Raw genomic sequence first — 16,729 nt, 5'->3', positions numbered from 1 at the left:
GTGATGCAAATGTTGTTGATAAGTCATGTGATGCAAATGTTGTTGATAAGTCATGTGATGCAAGCGCTGTTAAGTCATGTGACCCGAATGCGGATATCCAGAACGTGATTATAAATGTTGTGCATGGTAATAAAGTGGAGGTTTGTACAGGGGAACTCAGCCATGCCACGCTGCAGAGTGGCGTGGCTGAGGACGACCCCAAGGTAGTAAGTGTCTGTGCTGACAGAGATGGAGGCAGACCTGAGAACCACGAGGAAAGTGGTCAAATGCAGCTGACCAGTGTCACAGCGGACAGTGACACAGCCGGTGGTAGCTGCCCCAGGATTGGCACTGCTCCTAAGGTACTACGGGATGAGGAGCAAGTAGCACCCAGAGCCGGTCAGGCTGATGGGGAAGAGTTGTTATCCCCCGGGGAGACAGCCTTCATCGGTGCCGTCATCCACAGTCAGAGTGCCCAGAACGCAAATGAAACCTTGCCTTCTGACACCTCTTCACCCAGAGGGATAACGGAACTGGTGACGGACCCAGAGCAGGTCCCATATATAAAATTTAATAGTTTCTTTCCTCATGCTTTATATACGAATCCAGAAACCCGAAGGGCCTTATGCTATCTGAAACGGGTCCCCAGCTATCCCGAAAAGCTGGCTGGTGGCAGCGTAAATATTATTGCATAGAATTATTTGAGTGCTATCATTAAGGGTACCAAGCTGTGTATAATTATATATATATATATATATATATATAAAATCACGTTAGCGGGAATCGATATACATTTACCCTTGCTGTGAGACTTCCAATATTTGGCATTGTCAGCTCAGCAGCCTCATCTTATGCGTTGTCCTGCAGAAGCAAAAGTGGCCTGCAGACAAGGGGGACGCTAGAGAGTAGTGTTTGTGACAAATCAGCAAACAGCTGCGGGATATCTGAGCGACTCCCCCGGCTGTTCATGACAAACAAGCAATCGTAATGTGCACTGATTACTTCCCCAAGGGAACTAGTAAAAAAAAAAAAAAAAAAAAAAAAAGGACTAAATGATAACTTAAAATATCAAATCACCCCCATTTGCCCCATTGAAAATAAAAGCTAAAAAAAAAATACACATATTTGGTAATGCCGTGTTCAGAAATGGCCGAACTATCAAAATATAAAATAAATTAATCTGATCAGTACACAGCGTGGAGAGAAAAAAATTCCAAACGCCAAAATTTTGGTTTTTTAGTCACTACAAAAATTGTTTAAAAATGCAACAACAGGCGATCAAAACATAGTATCTATACAAAAATACTATGCCGTAATTTTCGTTTTATAAGACGCACCGGATTATAAGACGCACTTCAAATTTAAAGATTAAAAAAAAAATAAAAATTGAGTCAGTCTTATACTCCAGTGTTGTCTTACCAGAGGGGGGCAGCAATGGTGGTGAGGCAGGGTCACTGGAGGCAGAGGTTGTGCTGGTAGCGGCGCCGGGTCAGTGGCGTCTGTAGCGGCAGCAGCGGCGGCGGGTCAGTGGTGGAGTAGACCAGTGCGGTGTGTGTCCCAGTCTGTCTGCGGTCCCGGTTCAAATGATGGCACCTGGAGCTGCGCATACGCAGATTGACCTCTCATCCAAGAGCTCCATCTGCGCACGTGCTGACTCCTGGCGCCATCATTTGAAACTGGGACCACTGACACACTGGGACACTTGCCGCACAGCCACCCGCCCGCACGTACGTACGTACAGAGTGGCAGCCAGCAGGCCGGCCGCCCACCCGCACAGAGAGGCATTTGGCTTCCAGGACAGAGAGGCAGCCGGCACAGACAGGCACCCAGGCGCCCGCACGCAGCCACAGTCACCCTGCAACCTGCACGCAGCCACAGGCACCCGGCCGCCCGCACGCACGCGGTCGCTGCACAGACAGCCTCCCCAGTACGCTAGATTTGGATTTTAAGACTCACCCCTCATTTTCCTCCCAGATTTTTGGGAGGAAAAGTGAGTCTTCTAATCCAAAAAATACGGTAATTAAAAACAGGAGCTCAAGCCGAAGAAAATAAGCTGTCACCGAGACCCAGATCCTGAAAAATGAGAACGCTCCAGGTCTCAGAAAATGGAGTCAAAAGCGCTACTCTTTTTTGACAAATTTTTGCTAACCCTTAGATAAAAGCATACATGTTTGGTATCTACGAATTCGTAATGACGTGAGGCATCATATTGACACATTATTTTTACCATATAGTGAACACTGCGAATAAAAGTCCTCAAAAACAATCGAAAAATTGCACTTTTTTGTTATTTCACCGCAATTGGAATTTTGTTCACCATTTTTCACTACACTATATGGTAAAACTAATGATTTCATTCAAAAGTACAACTCGTCCTGCAAAAATAATAAATAAGCCCTCACATGGCAAAATTGACTGAAAAATAAATAAGTTAAGGCTCTCGGACGAAAGAGAGGAAAAATCGAAAATGGAAAAAATAAAATAAATGAATAAAAATCGCCCGGAGATATAGGGGTTGAAAGCTTTCCACTTTTGCAAGCTCTTTAATGTTTAACATGAGTTGTTTTTAAAGAACACAATTTCTCGCATTCTCAACATTGATATGGTCTCTTCTCTATGTGACTTTTTTGATGCCTAAACAAAATGTGATGAACACACAAAATGTTTTCCACATTCAGAACATGAATATGGCTTCTCCCCTGTGTGAATTCTTTGATGTACATGAAGACCTGATACTTGATTAAATGCTTTTCCACATTCTGAACATGAATATGGCTTCTCCCCTGTGGGAGTTCTTTGATGTACACGAAGACCTGTTACCTGATTAAAATCTTTCCCACATTCTGAACATGAATATGGCTTCTCCCCTGTGTGAATTCTGTGATGTCCAACAAGAGTTGATTTATTTGTAAAACATTTCCCACATTCTGGACATGAAAATGGCTTCTCCCCTGTGTGAATTCTGTGATGTCCAACAAGAGTTGATTTATTTGTAAAACATTTCCCACATTCTGGACATGAAAATGGCTTCTCCCCTGTGTGAATTCTCTGATGTGTAGCAAGAGTTGATTTATCTGCAAAACATTTCCCACATTCTGAACATGAAACTGGCTTATTGCCTGTGTGAGTTATCTGATGTCTAACAAGTATTGATTTTTCTCCAAAACATTTCCCACATTCTGTACATGGATATGGTTTCTCCAATGTGTGAGTTCTCTTTTGTACAACAAGGTTTGATTGATAATTAAAACACTTTCCATACTCTGAACATGAAAGTGTCTTCTTTCCTCTGGTAGTTCTAACATCCCTTCTGTGACCTTTATTTTCCTTAATAGCATGTGATGAATCAGAAGACAGGACCTGTTTAATAGGATCAGATGATAGATCTTTGCTGTGAAGCACTGAGGATACAACTGGGATAACGCAATGTTCTTCGTATGATTGAAAGTCTGAAGATGCCAGAAGTCCCTCTGATCTAATACAGTCACCTGCAAAGAATAACATTTTATTATTTTTTCAATAATATAATCTTATACTTTCAGTAAAGATGGGCAGAAGTTGTTGGAGGATTTTCATTCCTCTTTATGTTGATATTTTTCAATAATATAATCTTAGAAATATTTTTTTTAACTATATCAAATGTCCATTAAAATTGTTGCAAAATTTTACTATTCACTAAGGTACTGGTAACAAAACAATCCTAGGTTCATGTCTCAGAGTGTCGGTCACCACGATTTTGTAGTAAGACCCTCAGTAGGGAATCATAAATGAGCCTGTCAGTCAGTACTATTAGGGGATCTGACCAGCACAGTCTCTGACAGCTATATGTATTTTACTTCAGAATAGGGGAACAGTACGATTATGTATGAAGAAGCCCTTACTTTGGAGAAAGTGGATTGCAAATTAATTTGTAAAGTGATTTTCTCGAGCTGACAAAAATAAAATAAAAGAAGGGTTAAGGGAAAACGTGATAAATAATTGAAATAAGCATTACTCACCTGTTGAATCCATTGGCATTTCAAGGCAACCACTTTAGTACTCTTCTGCAGTCTTGGTCTACTTGGCTGCTGTGATGATGAGCTCAATATTACACATGACCGTTGCATCACCTATACTGTGAGGACAATGATGGGCTGCAGCGCTAACATGTTGTATATGTATTATGGCTGCAGTCAAGTACAGAACGACCGAAGATAAGCACCCAGGCAGCAGGGGCTGTGACTGGTGAGTAATGCTTCTCTTATATACTTTTTTTCTTACTTACATACTTCCTCGGTCTCAGGAGGTGGTGAACCTAAATTCTGCAACCAACTGCTATAAAACGTCTAAACTATTCTAATGGCCCATTAAGTCAAAGCTGGAAGTAGTGGAGGACCCGCATGATATCCGGAGTGATAAACCACACTGCAGTAATCAATGTGAAAAATGTGCGAGGAAGTTGCACATTTCACCCTTTGAAGGCCCCCTTCACACGTCCGTGAAAACCATGCACGTTTTTCACGGACGTGTCAAAAGGTGTGTATTGCCCTTCGTGAGCCATTTTTTATGGCACGTGTGTTCTCCATAACACACGGAGAACGGGAACTTTCTACTCACCTGTCCCTGGCATCTCAGTCCGTGGTGCTGATCTTTGGTCTCCAGCCCTGCCGACTCCCCGCTGCTGCAGCTTCCGGCCGCAGTGAAGTGAATATTCAATTAGCATAATGAGCGGCGGTCGGCAGCAAGTGACAGCAGCGGCAGAGACAGGAGGGCTGGAGAAGGTGAGTAAAGATTTGTTTTTATTTTCTCACACACACGTCTTCTCTCCGGTGCATGTCACACAGAACACATCCGTGTGGTATGTTTGCGTTCCGTGTGACACCCGTGATGCCGGAGAGAAAACGGACATGTCGGTGTGATAAACACACGGACACACGTAAGTACGGAACGGACAGACGTTCCGTGTGCAAATACTTACGTGTGTCCAAAACCATAAGAATACCTAGATCTACGTGTCTCCGGTATGTGAAAAAACTGCCAAACACGTACCGGAGGCACATACGTGTGAAGGGGGCCTAAGAGTGAGACTCACACCTATACCAACAGAATAAAATCACATACTGAGTGTAAAACCGACGCTAGGATTCCTGCACGGTCCAGCTTTCTCCACCAGAGATGCCAGCTCACTTACCATCCCAGCCACCCTGTGGCGTCTCAGATTCTTGTCGCTGCTTCCTTTGACCAAGTTCTGAGCACACTGCAGAGATCTCCCAGGAGCGCGTTCTCTCCCCTCTTTTTAAAAAGGGACAGTGCGTTTAATTTGGAAATGCCTCTCAGCCAATGGCTGAGAGCTAGTGGATAAATAAGGGATTTTACCCTTTAGGGATGTGCCTGAGCAACATGTCCTGTTAGTATTTCTATACGTTAGCTAGTTGTCAGGTCCCTTGTATTTGTTCCAGTCTAGTATTCCTGTCCATAAGTTAGAGTCCATTCCAGTCCTGTGTTCCTGTACCCATGTTCTAGAATATGTTCTAGTCTTTTGTTCCTGCACACTTGTTCCAGAATCTATTCCAGTCCTCCATACCCGTACTCGTGTTCCAGATGTCATGCCAGCACAAACCTGCCAGTCTGTATCAGCCGTCCTGCCTGTTCCTTAGTACGGACCTGCATTCCTGTCCTCTGGGGTCAGCTGCCGCGAAACAGAGAAATGCCCTGGAGTGGTACCTGGTGGCTACCTTCCAGCACAAATATAACCTCCCCATCAGAGACTCTAATGAAGACTAGGTAGTCACTTAGTATTGCCCCTCTAAGGTAAACCCAGATCTGTGGTGCAGTGGGTCTATACCCACCAGTGTGACAGTTTGCTCAGGCCATGGATCCCGTTGAGCCCAGCTATCCTATGCGTCCGGTGTCGTATCAAGAAATGACCAACCAGTGGAAACAGCAGGATCAGATCATGACCTAGCTGCGATCTGTGAACACCCGCTTGAATACTCTGGTGCCAGAAGCCTCATCTGCACCAGTCCAGCCTGCAGTTTCAGCACAGCCAGTTATTCCTGTTCCTAGCTCTGAAATCCGTTTACTCCTCCATGGTTTGATTGGGACCCCAAAGACCTCAAATAATGCCATGGGTTCATCAACCACTGCAAGCTGCACTTTGAACATTTAGCTCATCAATTTCCCTCGGACTCGGCCAGGGTTGCTTTCATTATACAGTATCCTACCTGCGAGGAGAGGCCCCTTGTGTGGCTCATCCACTTATGGGAGTGAGAGGATCTCGCAATGTCGAACCTGCAGACCTTCCTGGAGGTGTTCCACAAGGTTTTTGATGAGCTGGGCTGTGTCAACTCTGTAGCATTATCTCTTCTCAGACTGCTAAAAGGAAGTCTTTCAGTAGGTCAGTATGTCATTTGTTTCTGCACCAAAGCGGCAATAATGAAGCGCAGATAACAACGTTCTGGGAGGGTCTGACTGGGAGAATTCAGGATGAGTTTTCTAGTAGTGATATTCCCTCCTCCTTAGACAACCTGGTTTCCCTGGCTATCTGGAATTACCTCAGATTTCAGGAACGCTCTAGAGAGGTGAACTGAGAGAGGAGGTCAATGCATCTGGCTTTGTCATTCCAAAGGCCAATCGTTCCGCAGTCTTCATCTACAGCAGTTACTCCTAAACCTATGCAATTAGATCGAGTGAATCTGGCTAAACATCGCCAGCCAGGAGGTCCATAGTACCAAAGGAAAGTGCTTCTACTGTAGCAGTCGAGGACATCTAATCCGCTACAGAAGCCTGGAAACTCCCACGCCTAGGGTCTGTTAAAGAGTGGCTTCCCTGGGAAAGAGCAACTCCTCTCCTCCTGTAACTCTGTCAGTGACCATTTCATGTGGCAACACCTGCTTCAGCAAGACGAATGATCTAGATCAGGGGTCAGGAACCTTTTTGGCTAAGAGAGCCGTAAACGCCACATATTTTGAAATATAATTCCGCGAGAGCCGTACAATATGTTTAAAGGGCCATTGACAGATCAATCGCTCCAATGTTCACTTAGTACAGCAAGGAATGCTCCTCCCTGCTGTATAAAGCCACAACTGGACTGAAACAATGGTAATTAGCAGTAAAAAAATCAAATAAATAACTTACATTGTGAACTTGCGATGCATGACATCAGTCCAGCAGTCTGGCTTCTTCTTTTTCCTGCGCATGACTGGAAGCTGGCATTCTTCCCACCTGATGTTGAGAGAATGCCAGCTTTGAGGCATTCGCAGAAGAAAGAAGCTGGAATATTGGACATGTCACACAACGCATTGTCAGTTATGTCAATTATCTATTTTATTATTTTACAGCGAATTATTGTTTAGGTCCAGCGGTGGCTTAGTGCAGCAGAGAGGAACACTCCTTTGTGTACTAAGTGACCGCTGGAGCAATTGTATCTGTCAGTGGCCCAGACACCCTGCTCCCCATACAGCCTGCACCCCCCATATCACACACACACACTGCTCCCCATACAGCCTGCACCCCCCATATCACACACACACATTGCTCCCCATACAGCCTGCACCCCCCATATCACACACACACACTGCTCCCCATACAGCCTGCACCCCCCATATCCCACACACACACACTGCTTCCCATACAGCCTGCACCCCCCAGATCTCACACACACACTGCTCCCCATACAGCCTGCACCCCCCATATCCCACACACACACACTGCTCCCCATACAGCCTGCACCCCCCATATCACACACACACACTGCTCCCCATACAGCCTGCACCCCCCATATCCCCCACACACACACACACTGCTTCCCATACAGCCTGCACCCCCCAGATCTCACACTACACCCCCATATGTCACATACCCTGCTTCCCATACAGCCTGCACCCCTCATATCCCACACACACACTGCTCCCCATACAGCCTGCACCCCCCATATCCCACACACACACTGCTCCCCATACAGCCTGCACCCCCCATATCCCCCACACACACACACACACACTGCTTCCCATACAGCCTGCACCCCCCAGATCTCACACTACACCCCCATATGTCACATACCCTGCTTCCCATACAGCCTGCACCCCTCATATCCCACACACACACACTGCTCCCCATACAGCCTGCACCCCCCATATCCCACACACACACACTGCTCCCCATACAGCCTGCACCCCCCATATCCCACACACACACACTGCTCCCCATACAGCCTGCACCCCCCATATCACACACACACACTGCTCCACATACACCCTGCTTCCCATACAGCCTGCACCCCCCATATCACACACACACACACACACACACACACACACACACACACACACACACTGCTTCCCATACAGCCTGCACCCCCCATATCACACACACACACACTGCTCCACATACAGCCTGCACCCCCCATATCCCACACACACACACACACACTGCTTCCCATACAGCCTGCACCCCCCATATCACACACACACACACACACACACACTGCTTCCCATACAGCCTGCACCCCCCATATCACACACACACACACACTGCTCCCCATACGGCCTGCACCCCCCATATCCCACACACACACACACACACACACACACTGCTTCCCATACAGCCTGCACCCCCCAGATCTCACACACTACACCCCCATATGTCACATACCCTGCTTCCCATACAGCCTGCACCCCCCATATCACACACAATACACCCCCATATCTCACACACCCTGCTCACATATCTCACCCTGCCTGTACCCCAACTTACCCCTCTCAAACACTCTGCACCCCTTCACATCCTTCTGTCAGTCTGCAGCCCTCATATGCCCCTCACCCTGCAGCCCCCTCACCCTCATGTCCCCTCTTTTCTTATTACCAGTCATGTGTCCAAATCTCCTTCAGGATTCAGTATCTTGCTTTCTGCCCGGCCTCCTGTGTCTCCTCCCACACAGTCACATGGGCGTGACATCATCGCAGGTCCTGCAGGATGGAGATTCCGTCTGCTGTGCAGGTCAGGACTAGCACTCCTGCAGCTCAGACACGGCTGGTGGCCTCTCCAGGTCAGGGGCCCCTCTACTGACACTGGGCTCCCCTGACTCACAGTTCGGCCACTACACAGCAGCACTACACATAGACGCAGAGCGGCTGCCGGGCCCCTATGTGTACTAGTGCCGCTGTGTAGTGGCCGGCCTGTGAGTCAGGGGAGCCCAGTGTCAGTAGAGGGGCGGCTCACTCGTTCCCCCGCTGATCCGGTCTCCTCGGCGCATCGTCCATTGCTGTCGCTCGCTGACCTCTCAGCAGGCGCGCAGTGATGACGTCACCGCGGTCCTCTGCAGAGCTGTCAGAAGAACGCCGACAGTCACAGCGGGGAGAATGATAAGAGAGGGAGCGCCGCTCACTCATCATTGCTCTCAATTGTGCTGGCGCCGGCCCTGATCCTTCCCATAGACAGGTAGGAGCCCTGTCTGCGAGCCAGATACGGCCATCAAAAGAGCCATATCTGGCTCGCGAGCCATAGGTTCCCGACCCCTGATCTAGATTCCAGATCTGCAGGAAATTTCATGCAACAGGCAGTGGAGGACAGGTATCAGATTCCCGTTCAAAGTCTCTTGGTGATATCGTCCGTTGACGCAAGAGCTCTGTCCGAGACCGATTAATTTGCTACTGAGCCAGTGGAACTTTGAATGGGAACTTTGCATTCAGAGAAGATCGCCTTGTCTATCAGGCCTATCCCATTTTTTGTTCCTGGGTCTGTTGTAGCACGGGCCAGTCTTAGATTGGAGGTACAGAGAAGTGCCTTGTTGGGGTCAGTCTAGCCATTAGAAGTGTCTTGTTCCCATTTGTCTTACTCGACCTCCGGTGACTCCATCTAACGTACTGGGCTTAACACCTGTTTATTGATCTTACACGAACGTCTTTGATAAAGAAGGATGCATAGACTACCTACTCACAGGCCGTATGATTGTTCTATAGATCTACTTCTTGGTTTTACTCCTCCTCAAGGCTGTATCTATCCTCTGTCCCAAGCGGAAACAGAAGCCATGTCCGAGTATATCAAAGAGAATCTGGCTAGCTGGTTTACCCAGAAATCTTCCTCTCCAGCTGGAGCTGGTTTCTTCTTTGTAAAGAAAAAGGATAGAAATTGTTTTTTGCCATTTGCGTTTTGAACTGCAAAGCAGAGTTTTTGTCCAAATTTCTGCCAGAAAAAGGCTGCAGTTTGAACAGCATAGTGGGCACAAGAAACCCAAATTCCCATAGACTTTGCTTGAAAAGCAGAACACATCCATTTTGGCATTAAACGCTGCAGTTGAAAAAGCAGCAAAAAAGCAGGTAAAAAGCAACGTGGACACATAGCCTAAAGCAGGTAGACCCTGAAACTGCAGGAGAGGAAGATAAAATGTTAATTGAGCAGTTTCTTGAGGGGCTACATTCACCAATCCATCAAACACAGCTGCCTCTATGGGTCATGGAGCATCCGAGTCTAGACTTTGTAACTCTGAAGAAACGGGCCATTAGAGCGCTGTGAGTTCCTGTGACTACAGACCCCGCACCTCAGCCACAGCAAGCCATCACCTCTCCCTCAGAGGTGGTGCCCCTTTCCTTAACTCCAGCAGAAATAAATGGACAGACTGTAATACCTGGTGCCTCTGATGACTTGAGTTCCCAGGTACAGCAGCTCACCAGAAGTGAGGCAAAAGAGGAGTGACCGGGGAGGTGGAACCAGATCGGTTCATCCCCAAGGAACAGCGCTGATTACTGGATACCGGCGTCCGAGATTAGATCTCTCACAATCTTCCCAGCAATAAAGACCGGAGGCCAGGGAGACTCCAGATCTCCTGGCCGCAGCAGCACCTGAAGGCAAAGCCGCTACACATAGTTAGGGACCGCAGTGAGTTCAGCAGTGCCCCTTAGAGAAGCTCCCACCGCCTGCCATACAGGTGAAGGCAGTGATAGAGGGACAAGGTATAGCTACAGGCAGCCTAGGGCCAAGGAGAGACATAGCGCAGCAGGGAGGCCACACAACTGACCTGGCGTAGAGATCCTGAAACTGTTCCCAGATTACCCAAAAACTGTAACATCAGAAACTGAACCCCTTTTTAAAGAACTCCTGCAAGTAAAATCGGGTCAGAGTTAATGAATTGGTGTGACATACTTTATTTCTTTCATCTGAGGAAGGCTGCAGTTCAGATAGGAATAGCCCCCAGGCAGGGTTAAAACCAGAAGGCACAAAAAGGACAAAAACAGCAGGAAGAGATTTATCAGTAAATCAGACCGAGGTCAAAACGGGGAACATTGATACAAGGACAGCAAGGAGTCTGAACCAGAAAAGCAGCAGTATGTGGCTCTTTTCACTCGCGATTTCCTGGTGCAAGTGCAATCCACGAAAACAAAGCAAAAAAAAAAAAAAAAAAAAAAAAAAAAAAAAAACGGATTGCACTCGCACCAGTGTTAATCAATGAAACAGTTTCTTCTTTCCTTTTTTTTTTCTCTCCACACGACTCGTGCTCTTGGCGTAGTCGCAGCATGCTTGCTGTGTTGTGCACAGAGTCTCGGCTCACACGTGTGTAAAATCGCATTGCACTCACATGTTATTCGACCACAGTACGGTGCACGCAGAGACAGACAACGGAGGAGATGGGGAGAAAGTGCTTCCTCCATTTTCTCCGCTCCTGTGATGCGGTCGCAAGATCGCTCACTGTCGCATGACCCTTGGCTGACATTGCAGCAGAGGGTCATTAACATATCGCTTCTGATGCTCTCGCATCGGAAGCGGTACACAAGTGGAAAAGAGCCATAAAGGCTGCTTTACAAGCAACGACATCACTAACGAGATGTCGTTGGGGGGGTCACTAAATATGTGACGCACATCTGGCCTCGTTAGCGACGTCGTTGCGTGTGAAACGTACGAACGACCGCCAACGATCAAAAATACTCACCTAATTGTTGATCGTTGACAAGTCGTTATAATCTCAAATATCGTTGCTGCTTTTGGACGCAGGTTGTTAGTCGTTCCTGAGGCAGCACACATCGCTATGTGTGACACCCCAGGAACGACGAACAGCACCGTACCTGCGTCCTCCGGCAACGAGGTGGGCGTGTCTTTCCTTCGGCTGCTCTCCGCCCCTCCGCTTCTATTGGCCGCCTGCCGTGTGACGTCGCTGTGACGCCGCACGAACCACCCCCTTAGAAAGGAGGCTGTTCGCCGGCCACAGCGACGTCGTAGGGAAGGTAAGTCCGTGTGACGGAGCCTAGCAATATTGTGCGCCACGAGCAGCGATTTGCCTGTGACGCACAACCGACGGGGGCGATCGGCAGCGACATTGCTAGCGATGTCGCTGCATGTAAAGTGGCCTTAAGACTAACATAAGGCTGTATGTCGCAAGGAACAGAAAAAGACTTAAGGCTAAAAAAGGGTGTTGTGCTCTCTGATAGGCTGAGGCAGGGACTGATGACTTCAGCTGGAAAGCACATACAACCAAGTCAGACAGAAGCATCATAGGAACAACAAAGAGGCAGCACCAGTGTGCACTAAGGCATCAAATATTCCAAACTGCATTATAAAAATTTTTTTTTTTGAGATTTTTGGCAAAAAATTGCAATTTCTTGAGCTGCTTCGCCACGTCACGGCAAATCTCATTTGAAGCAGTCCTACACTAAAATATTTTTATAAAATGTGCCATGCGGCCTCACATATAAATAGCAGAACTGCTCTCAGCAGCACTCACCTGGTCTATTGCAGTCCCGTACCCATGACTGAGTCATGGCTGTGGACGGGACAGGTCCAAGCAAATGCTGCATGAAGTATATATATAGCCTGTGGACAAAGCCTGATGACCCAATGTGAACAGTCACCAAACGCCAAAATCTATACAGATGGAATACATCCCAAATTGGGGTGCATAGCAAGGTGGAGGTCAACCACCGACCAATTCAACAAAGAAACAACAAAGAGGCAGCACCAGTGTGCACTAAGGCATCAAATATTCCAAACTGCATTATAAAAATTTTTTTTTTTTGAGATTTTTGGCAAAAAATTGCAATTTCTTGAGCTGCTTCGCCACGTCACGGCAAATCTCATTTGAAGCAGTCCTACACTAAAATATTTTTATAAAATGTGCCATGCGGCCTCACATATAAATAGCAGAACTGCTCTCAGCAGCACTCACCTGGTCTATTGCAGTCCCGTACCCATGACTGAGTCATGGCTGTGGGCGGGACAGGTCCAAGCAAATGCTGCATGAAGTAAAAAATTGCAATAACTTGTGGCCTTAAGACTAACATAAGGCTGTATGTCGCAAGGAACAGAAAAAGACTTAAGGCTAAAAAAGGGTGTTGTGCTCTCTGATAGGCTGAGGCAGGGACTGATGACTTCAGCTGGAAAGCACATACAACCAAGTCAGACAGAAGCATCATAGGTCCCAGCCACACCAGCCCTAGTAGGTTAGCAGTGCCTGCGCACTCCAGAGTCACTGGCACTGACTTCTTGTCCATCACCAGCACCGCCTGCAAAATTAATACGGCGGTTTCTGGTGATAGAAACCGAAGTCGCAAAAGCAAGCTCTGGTAAAGAAATGACACTCTGATTCTGGGCTGACAATGGATCCTGAGGAGTCAGCGATTCTGAAGTGGCCTTGTCTTAACGGTGCAAAGGCTATGCAACGATTTTTGGGTTTTGCTAATTCATACTGTATTTTTCATCCCAAACCACCCAGATTTCTGCCTTGATCTGCAAGGGTGCTAGTCCAAAAGGTGAGAACTCCGAAGGTTGAGAGCACCTTTATCTCCGTGAAGTAGGGCTTTTCATCGTCTCCCACGCTGCATAGACCTGAAACTAAAACAGTTTTTCTTGGAAGTGGATGCTTCTTCCTCTGGGGCCGGGGCTGTCCTCACACAGAAATCACCATCTGGGCAAATGGTAACCTGCGGGGTGTTTTCATTCTGTATCACTCTGGACTGATTGAGCCCCTTCTCCCCTGTATGACCTCTGCATCACCCATGCTTGACTGCACCCCCTTAGCTTGTATAACCTCTGACAGTCTGCACCCCCTCCCCTTGTATCACTTCTGACTGGGCCCCTTCTCCCCTTGAATCACCCCTGACTGACTTTGGTTTTCTTCCCTCACAACTACCAAAACAAGGCTTTTCATAAAAAAGTTATGGCCTTATAGGTGACAATGAGATTTCTGTAACGTGTATGTGGGATGTGAGGAAAACTCACTTTTGATATCACTCCAATATGACACATAACTGATTTCAGGCAACCACCACTTTTAGTACCATATAGTTTGCACATTCACATCATGTATTTGCTGCAGAATTTCTCTACAATGGATATCCTACATCAAATCAAGAGTGGTACTATACAGGCAAATATTGTGCAGATATTGCTGCATTTACTACAAATGGTTCCTCCACCTTTACCACTGACCTCTTCCTTACTGTTGCAAAGGATGAAATCAGCGGTGAATATTTGCAGCATAAACTAACACATGATACATGTCAAATCTGCAGCGTTGGTCAATTCATTTAGTGGTTAATACACAACATGTGACATCTATCATTGAGTTTTCACTAAAATGTGGGCGCCAGTTCTTTCTAGAACATTAATGCACCACTCTGGCTCCATGAAACACTGGAGCAGCTGACAGATAACCAACTGCCGGAGACCGACAAGCTCATCGGCACAAGAAGGTGAAGATGCCAGAAAGGGAGTATAAGAGTCAAGGACCCTAGATGAGAACCCCAACTACAGCTGTAAAGGAAAAAAACCTGGAGAGAAGCTGTAAGAAGTGTATTACTTGTATTATACCCTGATATTAGCACGTTTTACCACACAATTGGTGGTCTTATATTTATTTCTATGTAGCTACATAGTGGGCCCCAAGAATGGTTCTCTCTGCTGGGCTCAGGGTACTCCAGTCCAGCGCTGGTTATATTCCTTCTTTTTAGTCCCACATTGTAGCAGCTGCTGAATGAGAAGAATCTGTGACTTCTCTGCATTTAGTGGTCACTACTCACCTGGGCGGTTATCTGTAGGAATCTCCTCTTTACTCTGCTCATCACCCCTCACATATGTCTCTGTAGTATTAATATGGGGCAGATCTTCACCCTGAAACAAATATTGTAAAAGTCACAGACAGATGGAGAAGTCCCATCTATGATCAGCTCTAATCCTGCCATCTCCACCGCTCTCATTACACAAGTATAACACATATAATACTGGAGGATAAAACAAGACTGAGCACAAGACCTTCACAGCCGTCTACACATCATAGGGAGATTTCATGGCACCTTCTCTCCATCTACCTGATGATCCTGAGGAACATCGGGATCTTCTTGTTTACAGTCCTGTGGGAGAAGAGGACGGGGACATCTCTCTGGTGTTGTCCTCTTACTGGATAGACCTGGAGGAGACACATACAGGGACTGAATTCATTCCTTACATACAGATAATTATAGGCCGTGTGTATTTAGTCCTGTCTATTACCTGGTGATGTGAGGGGCTGGGGAACCTCCATCATGACGTCCTTGTACAGATCTTTGTGTCCTTCTAAATACTCCCACTCCTCCATGGAGAAATAGACGGTGACGTCCTGACACCTTATAGGAACCTGACACATACAATGATACCGTCACCCCCGATCCCTTCATAGCGTTACTGTATAATGTCCCAGCATTCCCAGCAGTGTCACCTCTCCAGTCAGCAGCTCAATCATCTTGTAGGTGAGTTCTAGGATCTTCTGGTCATTGGTGTCCTCATGTATCGGGGGGTGAGGTGGAGGCCCCGTGATTGGGCTCAGGGGTCTTCCCCATCCCTCAGACACAGGGGCCTGACAGCGCTCACTAGAGGTCTTCTTCACTACTGTGTAATCCTGGTTATGGAGAGACACAGTAAGAAATCTCACTCCAGACATTTCCAGAGTCCTCACCTCTCCAGTTCTGTCCATCTGTTATTCCCAGAGATAAGAATGGTGTAATGTGACGTCATCAGAATCTCTCACCTCTCCAGTAAGCCGGAAGAGGATCTCTAGGGTGAGGTGTAATATCCTCTCCGCCATCTTGTCCCTGTCCATATCCATCCTTCACGGGGCAATCAGGAGAATTCTCTTCTATAGAGCGATTGTTCTCCCCCAGCATCTAATGTGTATGGAGCCTGAGCCCAGTAATGGGGAATCTCCACACACCTCCTCCTGCAGAGCCGCACACTAGATATATGGCTGCTCTGTGCTTCCAGGACCTGTGATGATGTCACATGGAGGGGAGGAGTCAGGGGTCACATGATCAGCTCCTCAGTGTATGCAGGACTCTGCTGTGCTGGGTGTCATGGTGCTGGATGAGGGGAAGGTTATGTGTGGGGTCAGGAGGGATTTACAGTGTGAATGTAGCGGAGCCGTGTGTGTACGAGGTGTACGGAGCGGAGCCGTGTGTGTACGAGGTGTACGGAGCGGAGCCGTGTGTGTACGAGGTGTACGGAGCGGAGCCGTGTGTGTACGAGGTGTACGGAGCGGAGCCGTGTGTGTACGAGGTGTACGGAGCGGAGCCGTGTGTGTACGAGGTGTACGGAGCGGAGCCGTGTGTGTACGAGGTGTACGGAGCGGAGCCGTGTGTGTACGAGGTGTACGGAGCGGAGCCGTGTGTGTACGAGGTGTACGGAGCGGAGCCGTGTGTGTACGAGGTGTACGGAGCGGAGCCGTGTGTGTACGAGGTGTACGGAGCGGAGCCGTGTGTGTACGAGGTGTACGGAGCGGAGCCGTGTGTGTACGAGGTGTACGAAGCGGAGCCGT

At 47.5% G+C, this 16,729-nt stretch overlaps 1 protein-coding gene across 1 annotated transcript in view; it reads right to left on the bottom strand.

The window, feature by feature from the left end:
- LOC142313008 (uncharacterized) overlaps nt 1–16,192 on the bottom strand; it is a 74,569-nt gene extending 58,377 nt beyond the window's left edge. The window contains exons 1-5 of the mRNA XM_075351995.1: nt 15,638–16,192; nt 15,433–15,556; nt 15,252–15,349; nt 14,964–15,054; nt 2,616–3,467 (exon numbers count right to left, since the gene is read on the bottom strand). Of these exons, the coding sequence (XP_075208110.1) occupies nt 2,616–3,467; nt 14,964–15,054; nt 15,252–15,349; nt 15,433–15,556; nt 15,638–15,892 (1,420 nt within the window). The 5' untranslated portion in view covers nt 15,893–16,192. The remainder of the gene's footprint in view (nt 1–2,615; nt 3,468–14,963; nt 15,055–15,251; nt 15,350–15,432; nt 15,557–15,637) is intronic.
- Between the last annotated feature and the right edge of the window lie 537 nt (nt 16,193–16,729).

This window comes from Anomaloglossus baeobatrachus, chromosome 5 (genome assembly GCF_048569485.1).
Source record: "Anomaloglossus baeobatrachus isolate aAnoBae1 chromosome 5, aAnoBae1.hap1, whole genome shotgun sequence".
NCBI classification, from domain to species: domain Eukaryota; kingdom Metazoa; phylum Chordata; class Amphibia; order Anura; family Aromobatidae; genus Anomaloglossus; species Anomaloglossus baeobatrachus.
The sequence above is the reverse complement of the archived record's forward strand: the minus strand, read 5'-3'. Positions and strand labels throughout refer to the sequence as shown.